This window comes from Nomascus leucogenys, chromosome 2 (assembly GCF_006542625.1).
Source record: "Nomascus leucogenys isolate Asia chromosome 2, Asia_NLE_v1, whole genome shotgun sequence".
NCBI lineage: Eukaryota > Metazoa > Chordata > Mammalia > Primates > Hylobatidae > Nomascus > Nomascus leucogenys.
In genome coordinates this window covers 155439647-155458762 of record NC_044382.1, presented here as the reverse complement: position 1 = coordinate 155458762, position 19116 = coordinate 155439647, and the positions used below count along the sequence as shown (strand labels likewise).

The following is a 19116-nucleotide window of genomic DNA, read 5'->3' as shown; positions in this document are numbered from 1 at the left end:
CTGTTTTGAGCCTGCCTGTGACCTCTCGCTTCCTGCCTCCGACAGAGAGCTCAGAAGAGGAAGACGCACCGTCCTTCGCACCTTCCAGTTCAGTCGACGGCAACAACACGGACTCCGAGTTCGAAAAAGGCCTCAAGCACAAGGCCAAGAACCCAGAGCCACAGAAGGCCACGGCCCCCGTCAAGGACGAGTATGAGTTTGACGAGGACGACGAGCAGGACAGGGTTCCTCCGGTGGACGACAAGCACCTGTTGAAAAAGGACTACAGAAAAGAAACGAAATCCAGTAGTTTTATCTCTATACCCAAAATGGAGGTTAAAAGTTACACTAAAAATAACACGATCGCACCAAAGAAAGCGTCCCATCGAATCCTGTCAGACACGTCGGACGAGGAGGACGCGAGTGTCACCGTGGGGACAGGAGAGAAGCTGAGACTCTCGGCACACACCATACTGCCTGGTAGTAAGACACGAGAGCCTTCTAGTGCCAAGCAGCAGAAGGAAAAAAATAAAGTAAAAAAGAAGCGAAAGAAAGAAACGAAAGGCAGAGAGGTTCGCTTCGGAAAGCGGAACGACAAGTTCTGCTCCTCAGAGTCGGAGAGTGAGTCCTCAGAGAGTGGGGAGGACGACAGGGACTCCCTGGGCAGCTCCGGCTGCCTCAAGGGGTCCCCGCTGGTGCTGAAGGACCCCTCCCTGTTCAGCTCCCTCTCCGCCTCCTCCACCTCGTCTCACGGGAGCTCTGCCGCCCAGAAGCAGAACCCCAGCCACACAGACCAGCACACCAAGCACTGGCGGACAGACAATTGGAAAACCATTTCTTCCCCGGCTTGGTCAGAGGTCAGTTCTTTATCAGACTCCACAAGGACGAGACTGACAAGCGAGTCTGACTACTCCTCTGAGGGCTCCAGTGTGGAATCGCTGAAGCCAGTGAGGAAGAGGCAGGAGCACAGGAAACGAGCCTCCCTGTCGGAGAAGAAGAGCCCTTTCCTGTCCAGCGCGGAGGGCGCTGTCCCCAAACTGGACAAGGAGGGGAAAGTTGTCAAAAAACACAAAACAAAACACAAACACAAAAACAAGGAGAAGGGACAGTGTTCCATCAGCCAAGAGCTGAAGTTGAAAAGTTTTACTTACGAATATGAGGACTCCAAGCAGAAGTCAGATAAGGCTATACTTTTAGAGAATGATCTTTCCACTGAAAACAAGCTAAAAGTGTTAAAGCATGATCGCGACCACTTTAAAAAAGAAGAGAAACTTAGCAAAATGAAATTAGAAGAAAAAGAATGGCTCTTTAAAGATGAAAAATCCCTGAAGAGAATCAAAGACACGAGCAAAGACCTCAGCAGGTCCTTTCGAGAAGAGAAAGAGCGTTCGAATAAAGCAGAGAAGGAGAAATCGTTGAAGGAAAAGTCTCCGAAAGAAGAAAAACTGAGACTGTACAAAGAGGACAGAAAGAAGAAGCCAAAAGACCGGCCCTCAAAATTAGAGAAGAAGAATGACTTAAAAGAGGACAGAATTTCAAAAGAGAAGGAGAAGATTTTTAAAGAAGATAAAGAAAAACTCAAAAAAGAAAAGGTTTATAGGGAAGATTCTGCTTTTGACGAATATTGTAACAAAAATCAGTTTCTGGAGAATGAAGACACCAAATTTAGCCTTTCTGACGATCAGCGAGATCGGTGGTTTTCTGACTTGTCCGATTCATCCTTTGATTTCAAAGGGGAGGACAGCTGGGACTCGCCAGTGACAGACTACAGGGACATGAAGAGCGACTCTGTGGCCAAGCTCATCTTGGAGACGGTGAAGGAGGACAGCAAGGAGAGGAGGCGGGACAGCCGGGCCCGGGAGAAGCGAGACTGCAGAGAGCCCTTCTTCCGAAAGAAGGACAGGGACTATTTGGATAAAAACTCTGAGAAGAGGAAAGAGCAGACTGAAAAGCATAAAAGTGTCCCTGGCTACCTTTCGGAAAAGGACAAGAAGAGGAGAGAGTCCGCAGAGGCCGGGCGGGACAGAAAGGACGCCCTGGAGAGCTGCAAGGAGCGCAGGGACAGCAGGGCCAAGCCCGAGGAGGCGCACCGGGAGGAGCTGAAGGAGTGTGGCTGCGAGAGTGGCTTTAAGGACAAGTCCGACTGCGACTTTGGGAAGGGCCTGGAGCCGTGGGAACGGCACCACCCAGCACGAGAGAAGGAGAAGAAGGATGGCCCCGATAAGGAGAAGAAGGAGAAGACAAAACCAGAAAGGTACAAAGAGAAGTCCAGTGACAAGGACAAAAGTGAGAAATCGATCCTGGAAAAATGTCAGAAGGACAAAGAATTTGATAAGTGTTTTAAAGAGAAAAAAGATACCAAGGAAAAACATAAAGACACACATGGCAAAGACAAAGAAAGGAAGGCGTCTCTCGACCAAGGAAAAGAGAAGAAGGAGAAGGCTTTCCCTGGGATCATCTCGGAAGACTTCTCTGAAAAAAAAGATGACAAGAAAGGCAAAGAGAAAAGCTGGTACATCGCAGACATCTTCACAGACGAGAGTGAGGACGACAGAGACAGCTGCATGGGGAGCGGGTTCAAGATGGGAGAGGCCATCGACTTGCCGAGGACGGACGGCCTCCAGGAGAAGGAGGAAGGGCGGGAGGCCTATGCCTCCGACAGACACAGGAAGTCTGCTGACAAGCAGCACCCTGAGAGGCAGAAGGACAAGGAGCCCAGAGACAGGAGAAGGGACCGAGGGGCCGCCGACGGGGGGAGAGACAAAAAAGAGAAAGTCTTTGAAAAGCACAAGGAGAAGAAGGATAAAGAGTCCACAGAAAAGTATAAGGACAGGAAGGACAGAGCCTCAGTGGACTCCACGCAAGACAAGAAAAATAAACAGAAGCTCCCCGAGAAGGCTGAAAAGAAGCATGCTGCCGAAGACAAGGCTAGAAGCAAACACAAAGAGAAGTCGGACAAAGAGCATTCCAAGGAGAGGAAGTCCGCGAGAAGCGCCGACGCGGAAAAAAGCCTGCTGGAAAAGTTGGAAGAAGAGGCTCTCCACGAGTACAGAGAAGACTCCAATGATAAAATCAGTGAGGTCTCCTCTGACAGCTTCACGGACCGAGGGCAGGAGCCGGGGCTGACTGCCTTCCTGGAGGTCTCTTTCACGGAGCCACCTGGAGAGGACAAGCCGAGGGAGAGCGCCTGCCTCCCTGAGAAGCCGAAAGAGAAGGAGAGGCACAGACACTCCTCATCTTCGTCCAAGAAGAGCCACGAGCGAGAGCGAGCCAAGAAAGAGAAGGCCGAGAAGAAAGAGAAGGGTGAAGATTACAAGGAGGGCGGTAGCAGGAAGGACTCCGGCCAGTACGAAAAGGACTTCCTGGAGGCGGATGCCTACGGAGTTTCTTACAACATGAAAGCTGACATAGAAGACGAGTTAGATAAAACCATTGAATTGTTTTCTACCGAAAAGAAAGATAAAAATGATTCCGAGAGAGAACCTTCCAAGAAAATAGAAAAGGAACTAAAGCCTTATGGATCTAGTGCCATCAACATCCTAAAAGAGAAGAAGAAGAGAGAGAAACACAGGGAGAAATGGAGAGACGAGAAGGAGAGGCACCGGGACAGGCATGCCGACGGGCTGCTGCGGCATCACAGGGACGAGCAGAAGCCCGCCAGCAGGGACAAGGACAGCCCACCCCGCGCCCTCAAAGACAAGTCCAGGGACGAGGGCCTGAGGCTCAGCGACGCCAAACTGAAGGAGAAATTCAAGGACAGTGCAGAAAAAGAAAAGGGTGACCCAGTGAAGATGAGCAACGGGAATGATAAGGTAGCGCCGTCCAAAGACCCAGGCAAGAAAGACGCCAGGCCCAGGGAGAAGCTCCTGGGGGATGGCGACCTGATGATGACCAGCTTCGAGAGGATGCTCTCCCAGAAGGACCTGGAGATCGAGGAGCGCCACAAGCGGCACAAGGAGAGGATGAAGCAAATGGAGAAGCTGAGGCACCGGTCCGGAGACCCCAAGCTCAAGGAGAAGGCAAAGCCGGCAGAGGATGGGCGGAAGAAGGGTCTGGACATTCCTGCTAAGAAACCACCGGGGCTGGACCCTCCGTTTAAAGACAAAAAGCCCAAAGAGTCGACTCCTATTCCACCTGCCGTGGAAAATAAGCTACACCCAGGATCAGGTGCAGACTCCAAAGACTGGCTGGCCGGCCCTCACATGAAAGAGGTCCTGCCTGCGTCTCCCAGGCCTGACCAGAGCCGGCCCACTGGCGTGCCCACCCCTACGTCGGTGCTATCCTGCCCCAGCTACGAGGAGGTGATGCACACGCCCAGGACGCCGTCCTGCAGCGCCGATGACTACGCGGACCTCGTGTTCGACTGCGCCGACTCCCAGCACTCCACGCCCGTGCCCACCGCTCCCACCAGCGCCTGCTCCCCCTCCTTTTTCGACAGGTTCTCCGTGGCTTCAAGCGGGCTTTCAGAAAACGCCAGCCAGGCCCCTGCCAGGCCTCTCTCCACAAATCTTTACCGCTCGGTCTCTGTCGACATTAGGAGGACCCCCGAGGAAGAATTCAGCATCGGAGACAAGCTCTTCAGGCAGCAGAGCGTTCCTGCTGCCTCCAGCTACGACTCTCCCGTGCCACACTCGATGGAAGACAGGGCACCCCTGCCCCCGGTTCCCACGGAGAAGTTTGCCTGCTTGTCCCCAGGGTACTACTCCCCAGACTATGGCCTCCCGTCGCCCAAAGTCGACGCTTTGCACTGCCCGCCGGCTGCCGTTGTCACTGTCACCCCGTCTCCAGAGGGCGTCTTCTCAAGTTTACAAGCAAAACCTTCCCCCTCCCCCAGAGCTGAGCTACTGGTTCCTTCCCTCGAAGGGGCCCTTCCCCCGGACCTGGACACCACCGAGGACCAGCAGGCGACGGCTGCCATCATCCCTCCGGAACCCAGCTACCTGGAGCCGCTGGACGAGGGTCCGTTCAGCGCCGTCATCACCGAGGAGCCTGTTGAGTGGGCCCACCCCTCTGAGCAGGCGCTTGCCTCTAGCCTGATCGGGAGCACCTCTGAAAACCCTGTCAGCTGGCCTGTGTCTCCACAGAGATTCCCCGAGTCCCCTAAACATTTCTGCCCCACGGACCCCCTCCACTCTGCTGCCGCAGGGCCCTTCAGCGCCTCAGAGGCGCCGTACCCCGCCCCTCCCGCCTCTCCTGCCCCATACACCCTGCCCGTCGCTGAGCCAGGACTGGAGGACATCAAAGACGGAGTGGAAGCCGTCCCCGCCGCCATCTCCACCTCAGAGGCGGCTCCCTACGCCCCTCCCTCCGGGCTGGAGTCCTTCTTCAGCAACTGCAAGTCACTTCCGGAAGCTCCGCTGGACGTGGCCCCTGAGCCTGCCTGTGTGGCCACTGTGGCTCAGGTGGAGGCTCTGGGGCCCCTGGAAAATAGCTTCCTAGACAGCAGCCACAGCCTGTCCAACCTCGGCCAGGTGGAACCGGTGCCCTGGACAGACGCCTTCGCCGGCCCCGAGGACGACCTGGACCTGGGGCCCTTCTCCCTGCCGGAGCTTCCCCTGCAGACGAAAGACGCCGCAGATGTTGAAACAGAACCCGTAGAAGAAAGTCTTGCTCCTCCAGAAAAGATCCCTCCAGGGGCCCCTGTGGTCGTAAACGGTGGGGATGTTTCCACCGTAGTGGCGGAGGAGCAGCCGGCACTGCCTCCTGACCAGGCCTCCACCCGGCTCCCTGCAGACCTCGAGCCTGAGCCCTCAGAGGAGCCAAAGCTGGACGTGGCTCTAGAAGCTACGGTGGAGGCAGAGACTGTGCTGGAAGAGAGGGCCCATGGGGATCTGGACTCCAGCATGGAGCCCACGCCCGTTCCCCCTGAACAGCGCCCACTGGGGAGCGGAGACCAGGGGGCCGAGGCTGAAGGCCCCCCCGCCGCGTCCCTCTGTGCCCCCGACGGCCCCCCCATGGACACTGTGGCACAAGCTCAGGTTGCGGACAGTGCCGGCCCCGAGGACAGCACCGAGGCCTCCCGTGCTGCCGCCCCAGCTGAAGGCCCTCCTGGCGGCACCCAGCCAGAAGCCACAGAACCAGAACCAAAACCCACGGCCGAAGCCCCAAAGGCCCCCAGAGTGGAGGAGATCCCTCAGCGCATGACCAGGAACCGGGCGCAGATGCTCGCGAACCAGAGCAAGCAGGGCCCGCCCCCCTCCGAGAAGGAGTGCGCCCCCACCCCTGCCCCGGTCACCAGGGCCAAGGCCCGCAGCTCCGAGGAGGACGACGCCCAGGCCCAGCATCCGCGCAAACGCCGCTTTCAGCGCTCCACCCAGCAGCTGCAGCAGCAGCTGAACACGTCCACGCAGCAGACGCGGGAGGTGATCCAGCAGACGCTGGCTGCCATCGTGGACGCCATCAAGCTGGATGCCATCGAGCCCTACCACAGTGACAGGGCCAACCCCTACTTTGAATACCTGCAGATCAGGAAGAAGATCGAGGAGAAACGCAAGATCCTGTGCTGCATCACGCCGCAGGCGCCCCAGTGCTACGCCGAGTACGTCACCTACACGGGCTCCTACCTCCTGGACGGCAAGCCGCTCAGCAAGCTCCACATCCCCGTGGTGAGTGTGGGGCCCGGGAGAGCCACTGCGTTCTCTCTCTGGGATGCGTCCGGGGCCCCCTAGTCACGGGTTCCTCCAGCCCATCTTGTCCCACTCCTGGCCCTTGACCTCTCTCGACCTTCGCCCACCTGAGTAGACACAGCCCCATTTCTACTGTGAAGGCAAAAGCCGGAAGCTGCCCAGCTGTTCTGCAGACCCAAGGTCCTTCCTCCAGCTGGTCCGTGCCAGGCCTTGGTCTCCTGACCTCCCCCTCACCCTGGGTGCACCCTAGTCCCACTCGTGTGGGGCTCCCCCTTCACGCAGCTCACTCTCCCCTCTCCACTCCCCGTCCACCGGGACGGCCTCAGGAGAGCCACCCGCTCTGTCTCCTGCCCCGCCTCCTTCTCCCTTGGACCTGCGTGGGTTCCCTGAGCCCCGATATCCACACGATGAGTCGCTTCCCCCACCTCCTCCCTTGGGCTTCTGGGACGTCAGAGCTGCAGCTCCCTTGCGGCAGGTTGGTCCTTGGCCCCCAGCCTCACCTTGTTCCACCTGACGCTGTCAGCCCAGTTCCCCAGGCATCATCCCTGCCTCTGCAGGCTCAGGTGAAACATCTCGGAATCACTCCCACTCCCCCAGCTCCTTGTGCTACGTCTGGGCCCAAAATAGATCCCTCCAAATGGGGCCCTGCTCTGAGCACATTCCCATGAGGGCTGCCTGCCCTGTGCACCCTCTTCCCTGGGCCACAGGGCCTGACTGGGTTCCCACCTCCTCCTGCCCACTGGGGTCTTTCCCAGCAGGCACAGGGATTCCTCACAGTGGAGCCAGAGCCTGCCCGTCTGTCCTTGGTGATGGCCTGAGCTGTGCATGGCCTCCCCTGCCCATCTGTTCTCAGGCCCCCCCGCGGTCCATCCAGCCCCAGCATGTGGCGTTCTGGCCCTTCCCTGGAGTCTCCTCCCAGACCACGCAACTCCACTCACACTCTGCCTAGTGGACTGTGTGGTTGATGCAGCCGTCTCGCTTGAGTGTGTTGTGTTATGCCCAGAACAGGCTCTCCATCACCAACGGCCATTTCCTTCTGGGGATTCCTGGGCACTGAAACTCGCAGGTGGCGCGAGGTACAGCCAGGGGCCCTCCACACGCGTTGGCTCTGTGGGCCCAGGCCGCCTGAGAGCCCCTCGCCGTGCTGGCCCTGACCTGGCTCAGCTACCCAGCACCCCCCGATGAGGATGACGGGTTCTCCTGAGCTTGCCCTGACGGTGAGGCTGGGTCTGGGCTGCTGGCCGACATGTCAGGGACATTGTGCAGGATCCAGGAGCGGGCGCCCTCGGGCCTCACCCTGCCAAGCTCTGAGCTCTGTTCCCAGGGAGCATGAGGGGCTCTGCACCTGCGGTGACCTCAGCAGTCTTTCCCTTCTCCTCGAGCCTGACCCCAGCCATCCCCGGGGAGGCTCATCCACAGGAGACAGGGACGGCAGTTGGGTCATGACATTCAGAAAAACCTGCCCCAGGATCTCTCCCCAGTAAGACTTTCTGACCTTCTGTACTTTTTGTTTTGGCTGTTGTTTTCTCTTGTTTTAATTGATCAAAACACTAGTCTGACTGCTGTAGAAAATTTGGAAAATACAGGGAAAAAAGCCACTAGAATCCTGCCAATCTGAGTAATCCTGGGAGTGTTCTGTGTGCCTCCCGCCTGGTCTTTTGACTACCCCCCAGACCTAGACCCAGGCAGGCAGAGGCGCCAGGTGCTCCAGGTACAGCCTGAGGCCCAAGGCACAGCTCCTGCTGTAGCTGCCCGCCCTGGGGCTGAGCCGGAGGAAGGGGTGGTGCCCGGTCCTGGGCTGTGCATTAGTTTGAGCTCGCATCAGTCCCACCTTGGAGGTGGCCCACAGAATCCCTGCCACCGACGGGCCCCATCTCAGCAGAAACCCCACATGCAGAACCCTCACTGGGGGGCTGGGCTGGGCTGGTTGAGGCAGGGTGGATGTGGTGCTGAACAGAGTGAGGTCTGTGGAGTAGAGAGACTTAGCTAAATTTTTTAATCAATTTTTTTTTTTTTAAGACAAGAGTCTCGCTCTGTTGCCCAGGCTGGAGTGTAGTGGTGCGATCTTGGCTCACTGCAAGCTCCGCCTCCCCAGTTCAAGCAATTCTCCTGCCTCAGCCTCCCGAGTAGCTGGGATTACAGGCGCCCACCACCACGCCCAGCTAATTTTTGTATTTTGTGTAGAGACGGGGTTTCACCATGTTGGTCAGGCTGGTCTCAAACTCCTGACCTTGTGATCCACCCACCTCACCCTCCCAAAGTGCTGGGATTACAGGTGTGAGCCACTGCGCTCAGCCTAAATCATTAATTTTGAACTGATTTTAGATGGGCAGAAAAGTTCAAAAACAGCAGAGATAGGTTTATGCACCTGCTGCATGCCCAGCCTCCCCTGAATGTGCCTTAGGAGGCGTGGAGGTGACGAGACCCTGCCATGCGTCCACGCTGCGGCAGGCCCTCCTGTGCCGTCTCCTGGCTGGGAGCTTCTGGGCAGTGTCGGTCAGCAGTGTGGTCAGAGGCCCCAGGCCTGGCCTGCGATGATGGTTCTTAGGCAGGAGCCTATAGCTGTGAGGCGGGGCCTTTTGCTCCTGGTGTCATAGGTGACGTGACCTGGAGGCCTGGTCAGGCCCGTCCACCATGAGTTGAAGTCTCTCGCTCTGTGGTGTGTGTGTGTCTTGGAAGAGATGTGGACACTGTGTAAGCCTGTTTCTCTCAGGCCATTGTCCATGCGCGTCGCTGTCCACGGCTCTCGTCTGCAGCAGTTACTCCCGTGGCGCTGGGCCTGTCTTCCCTCTCCTGTGTTTGCTAACTGGAGCTCTGCTGTCAGGAGGAGCCGCCCCTTCTGCCTGCAGGTGCCCGGCGTCGCCAGCGTTGGTCTTGTGCCATGAGTCGCCCCAGCCTTGGCTGTCAGCTCTTCCTGGTCTCCCTCTTGTGCCTCCACCTGCCCATCTGCCCTGTGCGCTCCTGTTTCTGACTGGCGTCGATGTTCCAGCTGGTCTTGGCCAACCCTCTCCGCCCTGCCATTACCGTGTGGGTCTACGTGTGGGGAACGGTGGCCCTGCCGTGACTGCTGTGGCCCCCTGAGCACACGGCCATGCTTTCTGGGTCTGCTTTGGAAACCTGACTGCCTGTGGGCCCGAGGTCTGCGCTGCACCGCGGGGCTCAGCCTGGCTCCCCGCTCCTGTGTGGCCCTTGTTTCTCCAAGAGTGTGAGGCCTCATCCTGATGGTCTCTGCTGTCTGTATTTCCTCGTTCACTTCCAGCGTGCGTGTAGTTTCAGAATGACCGACCCACCTCTGTGAGAACCCTTCCGCTGGTGGGAGTGCAGTGCCTGCGCCTCCGGCCCACAGCCCCGCAGCCCCCCACCGGGACCTGGGCCAGTGCGCGCTTCCCTCCCCCGAGCCACTGCAAGACCACAGGCTCGGTTGTCAGCCTTCATATTCCGCTGTGCACGTTACACCCTGGTTGAAAGGCTGATCTGGGGTGCATGGGCCCTCCCTGTGAACACAGGAAGCTCAGCCTGCCCCCAGCCCCTCCTGCCGTCTCGCTGCATCTCCTCTGCACAGTAGGTGCTCATGCCTGTGTTTCAGGCCCTCCAGCCCACGACGGCCCACAGATACTGTCCCGTGCCTCTCCCTGCACTGTCTCCTCACCGTGTGGTGCCGTGCGGGGCACCGTGGAGGTGTCCGCCCTCCCGTGTCCAGCACATACTGGTTTCCAGAAGCTTCCTGGTGTGTCTGTGTTGCTGGGACTGGAGGAGGCCTCCAGGGCAGGCTCCTAGGAGTGGGGAGGCTGAGTCGGGACCCCCGTGAACTCCAGACTATCCTTCGTGCAGTTCCATAGCCCCAGCTGACCCCCCACTCACCTTTTGCCTGCAGATCGCACCCCCTCCCTCTCTGGCGGAGCCCCTGAAGGAGCTGTTCAGGCAGCAGGAGGCGGTCCGGGGAAAGCTGCGTCTCCAGCACAGCATCGAGCGGGTAAGTGGGCTGGCACAGGCAGGGGCACCACGGCCAGGGCTTCCATGGCGCAGGCCCCAGGGGCTGTCGTGTTGAGACAGTGGGGCTTGGAGCGTGGCTGTGTTCCAGCTCACTCCACTCCACTCCTCCTCCAGGAGAAGCTGATCGTGTCCTGTGAGCAGGAGATTCTGCGGGTTCACTGCCGGGCGGCCAGGACCATCGCCAACCAGGCAGTGCCATTCAGCGCCTGCACGATGCTGCTGGACTCCGAGGTCTACAACATGCCCCTGGAAAGCCAGGTAGGGCCCGTCTGCATGCCAGGCCCAGGAGTCCAAGTGCCGCACCTTGCCCCCTTCCCCTCCCCTTTATAGATTCTGCACTTTGAGCAGGAGCTTCCCGGGTGCTCAGCGCCTTGTAGGGGCTGCAGAGTCCTTTGCATGCCTCTGGCCTTGGGTGAGCCTCAGAAAGGAGCCAAGAAGGCTGCAGCAGAGAACACACAGCTCTGCTCACGGGCAAGGCCCTCGGCCACTGGGCTGGGCCTCAGCAGCTCAGTCCCTCCGTAACACTTGTCCATGCAGTTGGAGCACCTGCCCCTACCTACCTCTCACAGGTGTCAGGGCTGGCATTATTTTCTGTTTAAACTGCTGGGCTTGACCTGCAGCTCTCAGGCACTCCAGGGCTGCCACATCGAGGGCTTTCACAGCACAGGCCCCGGGGGCTGTTGAACGGGGACAGTAGGGACACTGGGTGGCTAAGGGGACACGCACACCCAGGTGTGCCGCTCATCTGGGCCAGGGCGGGCTGGACTCAGGGTCCCAGAACTACAGTCGCTGTCCTGCCCATCTGCTGTGGGGCTCCCACCCGCCCCTGTGGCTCCCTTGCCTTTGACTTGCTGTATCCACTGGGACATAGGATGTGGGTGGCCAGGGCCCCGTGGCTCTCTGCAAGGCAGCTCTTCCTGTCTGCCTTCAAGCAGCCCACGTGCCAGGGACTCCTGCCTCACAAATCATCCTCCAGCCACCACTGACCTGTCCATGTGGGTGGGCCCCGTGGACCCCTGGCTCTCCCATTGCCTCGCCTGCATCAGCCCCTCCCTCCTCCCTGGGCCCCAGGCCCCACATCCTGCACAGTGGGACGTGCCTGGAACACATTCCCGCCTCGGTGTCCAGACCTCGTAATATGTGACCCCCGTGATGCCACCGCAGCCCTGGGCACTCTGAGCAGCGCACTGGGCTTTGCTGTGTGGTGACAGCCAGGGGCTCCGAGATGTTTAGTTGAAAACATCTCTTTGTACATTAAAGATCTTCCTTTCTTTAGGGATGTATTTTATCAATGTCCCTCATATACACAATGACAAATTTTCTTTTCCTTTTTTTTTTTTTTTTTTTTTGTGACGGAGTCTTGCTCTGTTGCCAGGCTGGAGTGCAGTGGAACGATCTTGGCTCACTGCAACCTCTGGCTCCCGGGTTCAAGCAATTCTCCTGCCTCAGCCTCCTGAGTAGCTGGGATTACAGGCATGCGCTACCATGCCCGGCTGATTTTTTGTATTTTTAGTAGACACGGTGTGTCACCATGTCCAGGATGGTCTCGATCTCTTGACCTCATGATGCACCCGCCTCAGCCTCCCAAAGTGTGGGAGTTACAGGCGTGGGCCACTGCACCCAGCCGACAGGTTTTCTTTAAAGAAAACATGAGTTGGACCAAATGATGCTTTGGGGGCTGGATGCTGGTAAGTTTGCATTCTCGCACCGCAGTCAAGAGGCTGTGACGGACAGGCAGTCAGGACAGCTCTGTACAGAACAAAAACGAGGAGGACCAGCTCGTGCCTCTAACACCTTCCCAGGAAGCATTACTTCCCCCTTTATTTCTCTAATGGGGTGTCCATCCCCTCAAGCATTTAGCCCTTGAGTTACAAACAATCCAGTTAACCCTCTTTTATTTTAAAATACACAATTCAGTTACTGTTGACTACAGTTACCCTGTTGTGCTATCAAATAGTAGGTCTCATCCATTCTTTTTTTGTTTTTTTTGGTACCCATTAACCATTTCTACCTCCCTGCCAGCCCCCCACAACCCTTCCCAGCCTCTGGTAACCATCCTTCTACTCTGTGTCCATGAGCTCAATTGTTCTGATTTTTAGATCCCACAAGTGAGTGAGAACATGTGATGTTTGTCTTTCTATGCTTATTTCACTTAACGTCATGACCTCCAGTTCCATCCATGTGTTTGCAAATGACAGGATCGCATTCTTTTTTGTGGCTGAATAGTACTCCGTTGTGAATGTACCACGTTTTCTTTATCCATTCATTTGCTGATGGACACGAGCCTTAGCTATAGTAAACAGAGTTGCATTAAATATGGGAGTGCAGACACCGTTTGAATGTACCGATTCCGAGTCTTCCTCCGTCACCCAGGCTGGGGAGCAGTGGCACAATCTCAGCTCACTGCAGCCACTGCCTTCTGGGTTCAAGTGATTCTCCTGCCTCAGCTTCCTGAGTAGCTGGGATTACAGGCGTGCAACACCACACCTGGCTAATTTTTGTATTTTTTAGTAGAGATGGGGTTTCACCATGTTGGCCAGGCTAGTCTGAAACTCTTGACCTCAGGTGATCTGCCCGCCCCAGCCTCCCAAAGTGCTGGGATTACAGGCGTGAGCCACCGCGCCCGGCCTCCGATTCCTTTCTTTTGGGTCTATACCCGGCAGTGGGATTGCTGGATCCTTCGGTAGCTCAATGTTTAGTTTTTTGAGGAACCGCCAAACTGTTCTCCATAGCGGCTGTTTTAATTTACATTCCCACCAACGGGGTACGAGGGTTCCCTTTTCCCACATCCTCGCGAACATTTGTGATTGTCTTTTGTATAAAGGCCATTTTAACCGGAGTGAGACGATGTCTCATGGTGGTTTTGAGTTGCATTTCTCTGACGATCATGATGTTGAGGCTCCTTTTCAGATGCGTGTTGGCCACTGGTGTGTCTCCTTTGAGAAACGTCTATTCAGATCTTTGGCCCATTTTTTGATGGGATTATTAGATTTTTTCGTATTGAGTTAATTGCGTGCCTTATATGTTCTGGTTCTGGATCTGTGTGAGATGAGCGGTTTGCAGGCATTTCCTCCCATTCTGTGGGTGTCTTTTCACCTTGTCGACTGTGTCCTTCGCTGTGCAGAAGCTTAACTTGATGTGATCCCATGTGTCCATTTTTGCTTTGGTTGCCTGTGCGTGGGGGCATTGTTTGAGAAATGTTTGACCAGGCCCGTGTCCTGGAGATTTTCCCCAGTGTTTTCTCGTAGTAGTTTCATAGTTTGAGGTCTTGGATTCCAGACTTTAATCCATTTTGGCTTGATGTTTCTGTGTGGCGAGAGCTAGGGGTCTCGTTTCACTCTTCTGCGATGCGTAGCCAGTTTCCCAGCACCGTTTACGGAAGAGACTGTCCTTGCCCTGTGATCGTTATTCTGTTCTTGGCACCTTTGTGGAAGGTGAGTTCCCTGCAGGTGTGTGGGTTTCTGTCGGTGCTCCACATATTCTGAGAAACAGATGGCATTGTCAGCTTCACCATGAACCCATGAAAAAGGGGAGGGGCCTGGACATTTTATCCGTGTCCACCCTCTGGGACACAGGACGGTGACATACCTAGAAAGTCTCTCCCAGGAGAAACCCCGTCTCTACTAGAAATACAAAATTAGCTGGGCGTGGTGGCTGCGTGTAATCCCAGCTACTCAGGAAGGCTGAAGCAGGAGAATCACTTGAACCCCGGAGGCGGAGGTTGCGGTGAGCCAAGATCGCGCCATTGCACTCCAGCCTGGGCAACAAGCGAAACTGTCTCTAAAAAATAAAAAGTCTCTCCCAGGAGTTGGCAGTGGGCTGAGCTCTGACTGTCCCATGGGGGCAGGGCTGGGGACCAGCTCAGAGGTGGGGCCTGCAGCCACCCGGTGCCCAGGAGACAAAGGCCCAGCCGCCTCCGTGTGCATTTTAGGGAAGCTGTTTAGGGAGATGGGCAGCGTGGCGCCTGCCATGCCATGAACGTGATTCAGTGTGTGGGCGGTGGACTTAGGCTCCCCCTTTGGTTTTTCCCTCGAGAAAGGTCACTGCAGCATCGCTCACACTGGCATGCCTTCCCGTAGCGGTCTCTGTGGCTCCCGATGAAACTCCCGCGTTTGGTTTCCACAGGGTGACGAGAACAAGTCAGTGCGCGACCGTTTCAACGCCCGCCAGTTCATCTCCTGGCTCCAGGACGTGGATGACAAGTATGACCGCATGAAGGTCGGTGTTGCGCGTCCCCCTCAGCTCTGCCTGGGGAGGCCGCTGCCCAGTTCTGTGATGGGAGGTGACAATTCCAGATTCTCTTAACCCGGCCGATGTCTTCAGGGAGGGGAGGTCCTGTCCCTGCGTGTGGCCCCCTCAGTCTTCCCTTCTGTCCCGGTGTGCAGGGAGCGGCTCCTGTCGCCAGCTGAACAGGACCCTAGGCTGGATGGTCAGAACTCCTGGCACTGCCCTTTGAGCCCCTCTAAGGTCCCAGCATTCACCCTCCACTGCTCTGGAAGTGCTGGCCAGGGCAGCAGGCAGGGGCGGGGCAGGTGCCGGGAAGGGCAGCACACCCTCATCCCGGTCGCTAGGGCTGCTCACCAGGACATCCTGGAGGATCCCTCAGGAAGCAACGGAAAGCGGAAACTTGCCAAGTTACAGAACTTTAAAGCTTTGCGTCACCCTGTACAGTCACCAGCCAGGCCTGGGAGCAGGCGGCCCCGGCTACCTGCAGTATCAGGCTCCACACCACTCAGGTCCCTGAACCAATCACCCATGTGTCATGCTACAGCTCTCAGTAAGGTGCTGATGTGGGCGCAGATGAGAACCACCAGCCCTACCTGGTGGGAGCCATGGTATTTGGGGGCGTGGCCCCTGGGGGCTTGTGCTGAGGAACTCAGGTCTGAGGTGGAACTGAGTGTGCATTTCTGGCCAGCCCTAAGATGATGGTGCAGGAAGTCACTCGCACCACACCCTCCCCAGGCCACTAGCCCCTTCCTAACCAAAGCCGTGAGAAAAAACTGAAAGCTTCGTAAAGACACACGGGAGATTTTCCTATAAGAAGATAGATAAATGTTTTGACTACATTAAAATGGGACTTTGGGCTGGGTGTGGTGGCTCACACCTGTAATCCCAGCACTTGGGGAGGCCGAGGCAGGTAGATCACCTGAGGTCAGGAGTTTGAGACCAGCCTGGCCAACATGGTGAAACCCTGTCTCTACGAAAAATACAAAATTAGCCGGGCGTGGTGGCACATGCCTGTAGTCCCAGCTACTTGGGAGGCTGAGGCAGGAGAGTCGCTTGAACCCGGGAGGCAGAGATTGCAGTGAGCTGAGATCATGCCATTGCACTCCAGCCTGGGCAACAAGAGCGAAACTCTGTCTCTAAAAAAAAAAATTGGGACACAATATATTAAAAATGTCACGTAGGTTTAGCACCATCAGTGTAGAAAGAACCCTTACAAACTAATAAGAAAAATGGTACACAGAAAAATCATTTATATAAAGAGACATTCCACAAAGGAGAGAAAATGACCAACCTTCATGAAAAGATACTGTATCAGAAGCACAAATTAAGCAAGATCTCATTTAAAGGAAGCCTGCAGGGTTGGGGGGCAGTATCACTGCAGTGTTGGGAGAAGTGTCAACTAGGAGATTTTTATTAAGTAAACTGACGGTATCTATCAAATTTCAAAATGCTTTTACCACCTCCCCTAGCTGTTTCACTTTAGTCATTTAAAACGGGGAGATGGCTGGGCGCGATGGCTCACACCTGTAATCCCAGCACTTCGGGAGGCCGAGGTGGGCGGTTCACCTGAGGTCAGGAGTTCGAGACCAGCCTGGCCAACATGGTGAAACCTCGTCTCTACTAAAAATACAAAAATTAGCCGGGTGTGGTGGTACGTGCCTGTAATTCCGGGAGACTGAGGCATGAGAATCATTTCAACCCAGGAGACGGAGGTTGTAGTAAGCCAAGATTGCACCACTGCACTCCAGCCTGAGTGACAAAATTAAAAAAAAAAAAACCTTAGGGATATGTATAAAAATATTCACTGGAACAAAACTGGAAACTCAGAGGCCCATCAGTAATTCAGTGACTCATCAGAGTTTGTAACATCCAAAGGGTATTAGATGATTCCATGTAATGATTTACACTGGTGGTGATGTCTGAGCCGAGTAAAAGCTATAAGGCCCATTGAGGGTTGTGAATCCATCCTGAGCTTCAAAACCAATTTAGTATGTGTGTGTGTGTGTGTGTGTGTGTATATATATATATATATATATATATATATATATATATAATTTATTGAGAAAAACTTAAGAGACCGACATTACCACACTGCTGCTGGCCAACGTCGCAAAACCCCATCTCTACAAAAATCAGCTGGGCATGGTAGCACTTGGAGTCCCAGCTACCCTGGAGGTTGAGGAGGGAGGGTCCCTTGAGCCCCAGAGGTCAAAGCTGCAGTGAGTCATGATTGTGCCACTGCACTCCAGCCTTGAGACCGTATCTAAAAAAAGATTTTCTACACTGTTTCTTGTGACATACCAGTACTCCCTGGCCACGCTTCCATTTCTCCATTAGTTCCCAAAATATGTGCTACCCCAATCCAGTCCCCTTATGTGCACTTTTAAATGGCATAGTTTCTACTAGAAATACAAGTAAAAAACTATCACTGGCCATAAATAATTGTAAAATGACAAAAGCAAAGCTGTTTGATTCTAATAAGCTGCAGTGGCTGCTGGCAATGAGCCCCAGGCTGACCCGGAGCAGGGCAGGGCCCCTGGGCCAGGGTGGAGGTGGCACAGATAGCAGTCATGGGGACAGACATCTAGCACAGATGGCGCCACCGCCACGTGTAATAACTAGATTCCAGGAGCGAGTACAGCTGGTCCTGCGTATGTGCCCCTGACAGTAGCACCACAGTGGGTAGAGGGTTCCAGGGGGCCTGGCCCATACCAGGGTAGGTTCACGGCCCTGTCACGCCCTTGGCCCTGCTGGCAGCTGAGGTCGGCAGAGTCTGGGGCTCTCCCTTCACTCCTCCTCCCCCCTCTCCCCGCTGTGTGTCCCGCAGACTTGCCTCCTCATGCGGCAGCAGCACGAGGCCGCGGCCCTGAACGCCGTGCAGAGGATGGAGTGGCAGCTGAAGGTGCAGGAAATGGACCCCGCCGGGCACAAGTCCCTGTGCGTGAACGAGGTGCCCTCCTTCTACGTGCCCATGGTCGACGTCAACGACGACTTTGTATTGCTGCCGGCGTGACACCGCGGGACGGCCGCAGGACACAGGCGAGGGCCGCACGGCTGCCCAGGGCTGCTGCTAAGCCCCAGGGGCGGAGGAGGGAGCGCCATGTCCACCCGGGCGGGGAGAGGCCCCGAGAGAGACTGCACTTGGCCACAGCGTCTCCATCCCTTCCAGACTGGTCCAGACGTCGGGGAGGTGAAACACGTCTCTTCTCTACCAGCTGCCGCGGCGGGGGCAAAGCCCCCAGAGCCTCACTGGCCCCGGCGGGATGAGGAGACCACATGCTGGGCGCGCACACATGGCAGCTTCTGTTTGAAAACGGTGACCTTCGGGCCCTTTTCTCCAGCAACTGCAGAGGCATTTCAGGAGTTGGAGAACGGAGTACATTTTTAAAATTTTTTGTTCCATTCTGATCAACTAAAGAAAATTAAGGTGTCCACCTCTCACAAACAGTGACTTCCAGGTCAGAGGGGCAGGAGCCCCATCCCAGCCATGGTTCTGTTGCCACAGAGCTGCGACGGCCTCAGACTGGGCTTCGGACCTGGTGCGGAGCCAGGCGGAGGGACACAGAGCCAGGACTCCCAGCCGTATTTTAATGGAGTCAAATCCACGTGGTTTGTATCTTCTTTCCTTTAATCTTGGGCATTTTGTTTCTCTTTCTGAGAACATAACTTGAAACACTACAGAGCCAATAATCATATAAAAAGTGTATCCGTAAACGCTGTACAGTTTTATATACATTCACAATGTACTTTTGCTGCCTTCTAGATAATTTATTTTGCAACACATTACTGCACAGTTGTAAATAACTTATGTACTGTAACATCACTTTCAGTTATGTGTAAAGAAATAAATAAATTAATTAAAGTGCTCTTTGTACAGTGCGTCCCTCTCGTCCCTCTCAGGAGAGGGGCTGTGTGTGGGACTGAGACAGTGTCGCCCCACTCGACGACCTTCTTACTCCCAGGACAGACGTGGTGGCTCACGCCTGTAATCCCAGCACTGTGGGAGGCCAAGGCGGGAGCCTGAGACCAGCCTGCCCAACATGGCAAAATCCCATCTCTACTAAAAATACCAAAAATTAGCTGGGTGTGCTGGCGCGCGCCTGTAGTCCCAGCTACTCTGGAGGCTGAGGCAGGACAATCGTTTGAACCCAGGAGGTAGAGGGTGCTCTGAGCCGAGATCATGCCACCGTACTCTACAACAGACTGTCTGAAAAGAAAACCTTTTTCCTACCAAATTTTTAGCTTTCAATTTTGAAACAAATTATATGTTCTTCTCCTCCTGTGCCTTTGC

At 55.6% G+C, this 19116-nt stretch overlaps 1 protein-coding gene across 4 annotated transcripts in view; it reads left to right on the top strand.

Moving 5' to 3' along the window:
• ANKRD11 (ankyrin repeat domain 11) overlaps positions 1-18699 on the top strand; it is a 216165-nt gene extending 197466 nt beyond the window's left edge. For all 4 annotated transcript variants that reach the window (XM_030820504.1, XM_030820518.1, XM_030820497.1 and 1 more), the window contains 5 exons: positions 46-6584; positions 10480-10578; positions 10713-10856; positions 14724-14816; positions 17653-18699. In XM_030820504.1, the coding sequence (XP_030676364.1) occupies positions 46-6584; positions 10480-10578; positions 10713-10856; positions 14724-14816; positions 17653-17838 (7061 nt within the window). In that variant the 3' untranslated portion in view covers positions 17839-18699. The remainder of the gene's footprint in view (positions 1-45; positions 6585-10479; positions 10579-10712; positions 10857-14723; positions 14817-17652) is intronic.
• Positions 18700-19116: the final 417 nt, after the last annotated feature.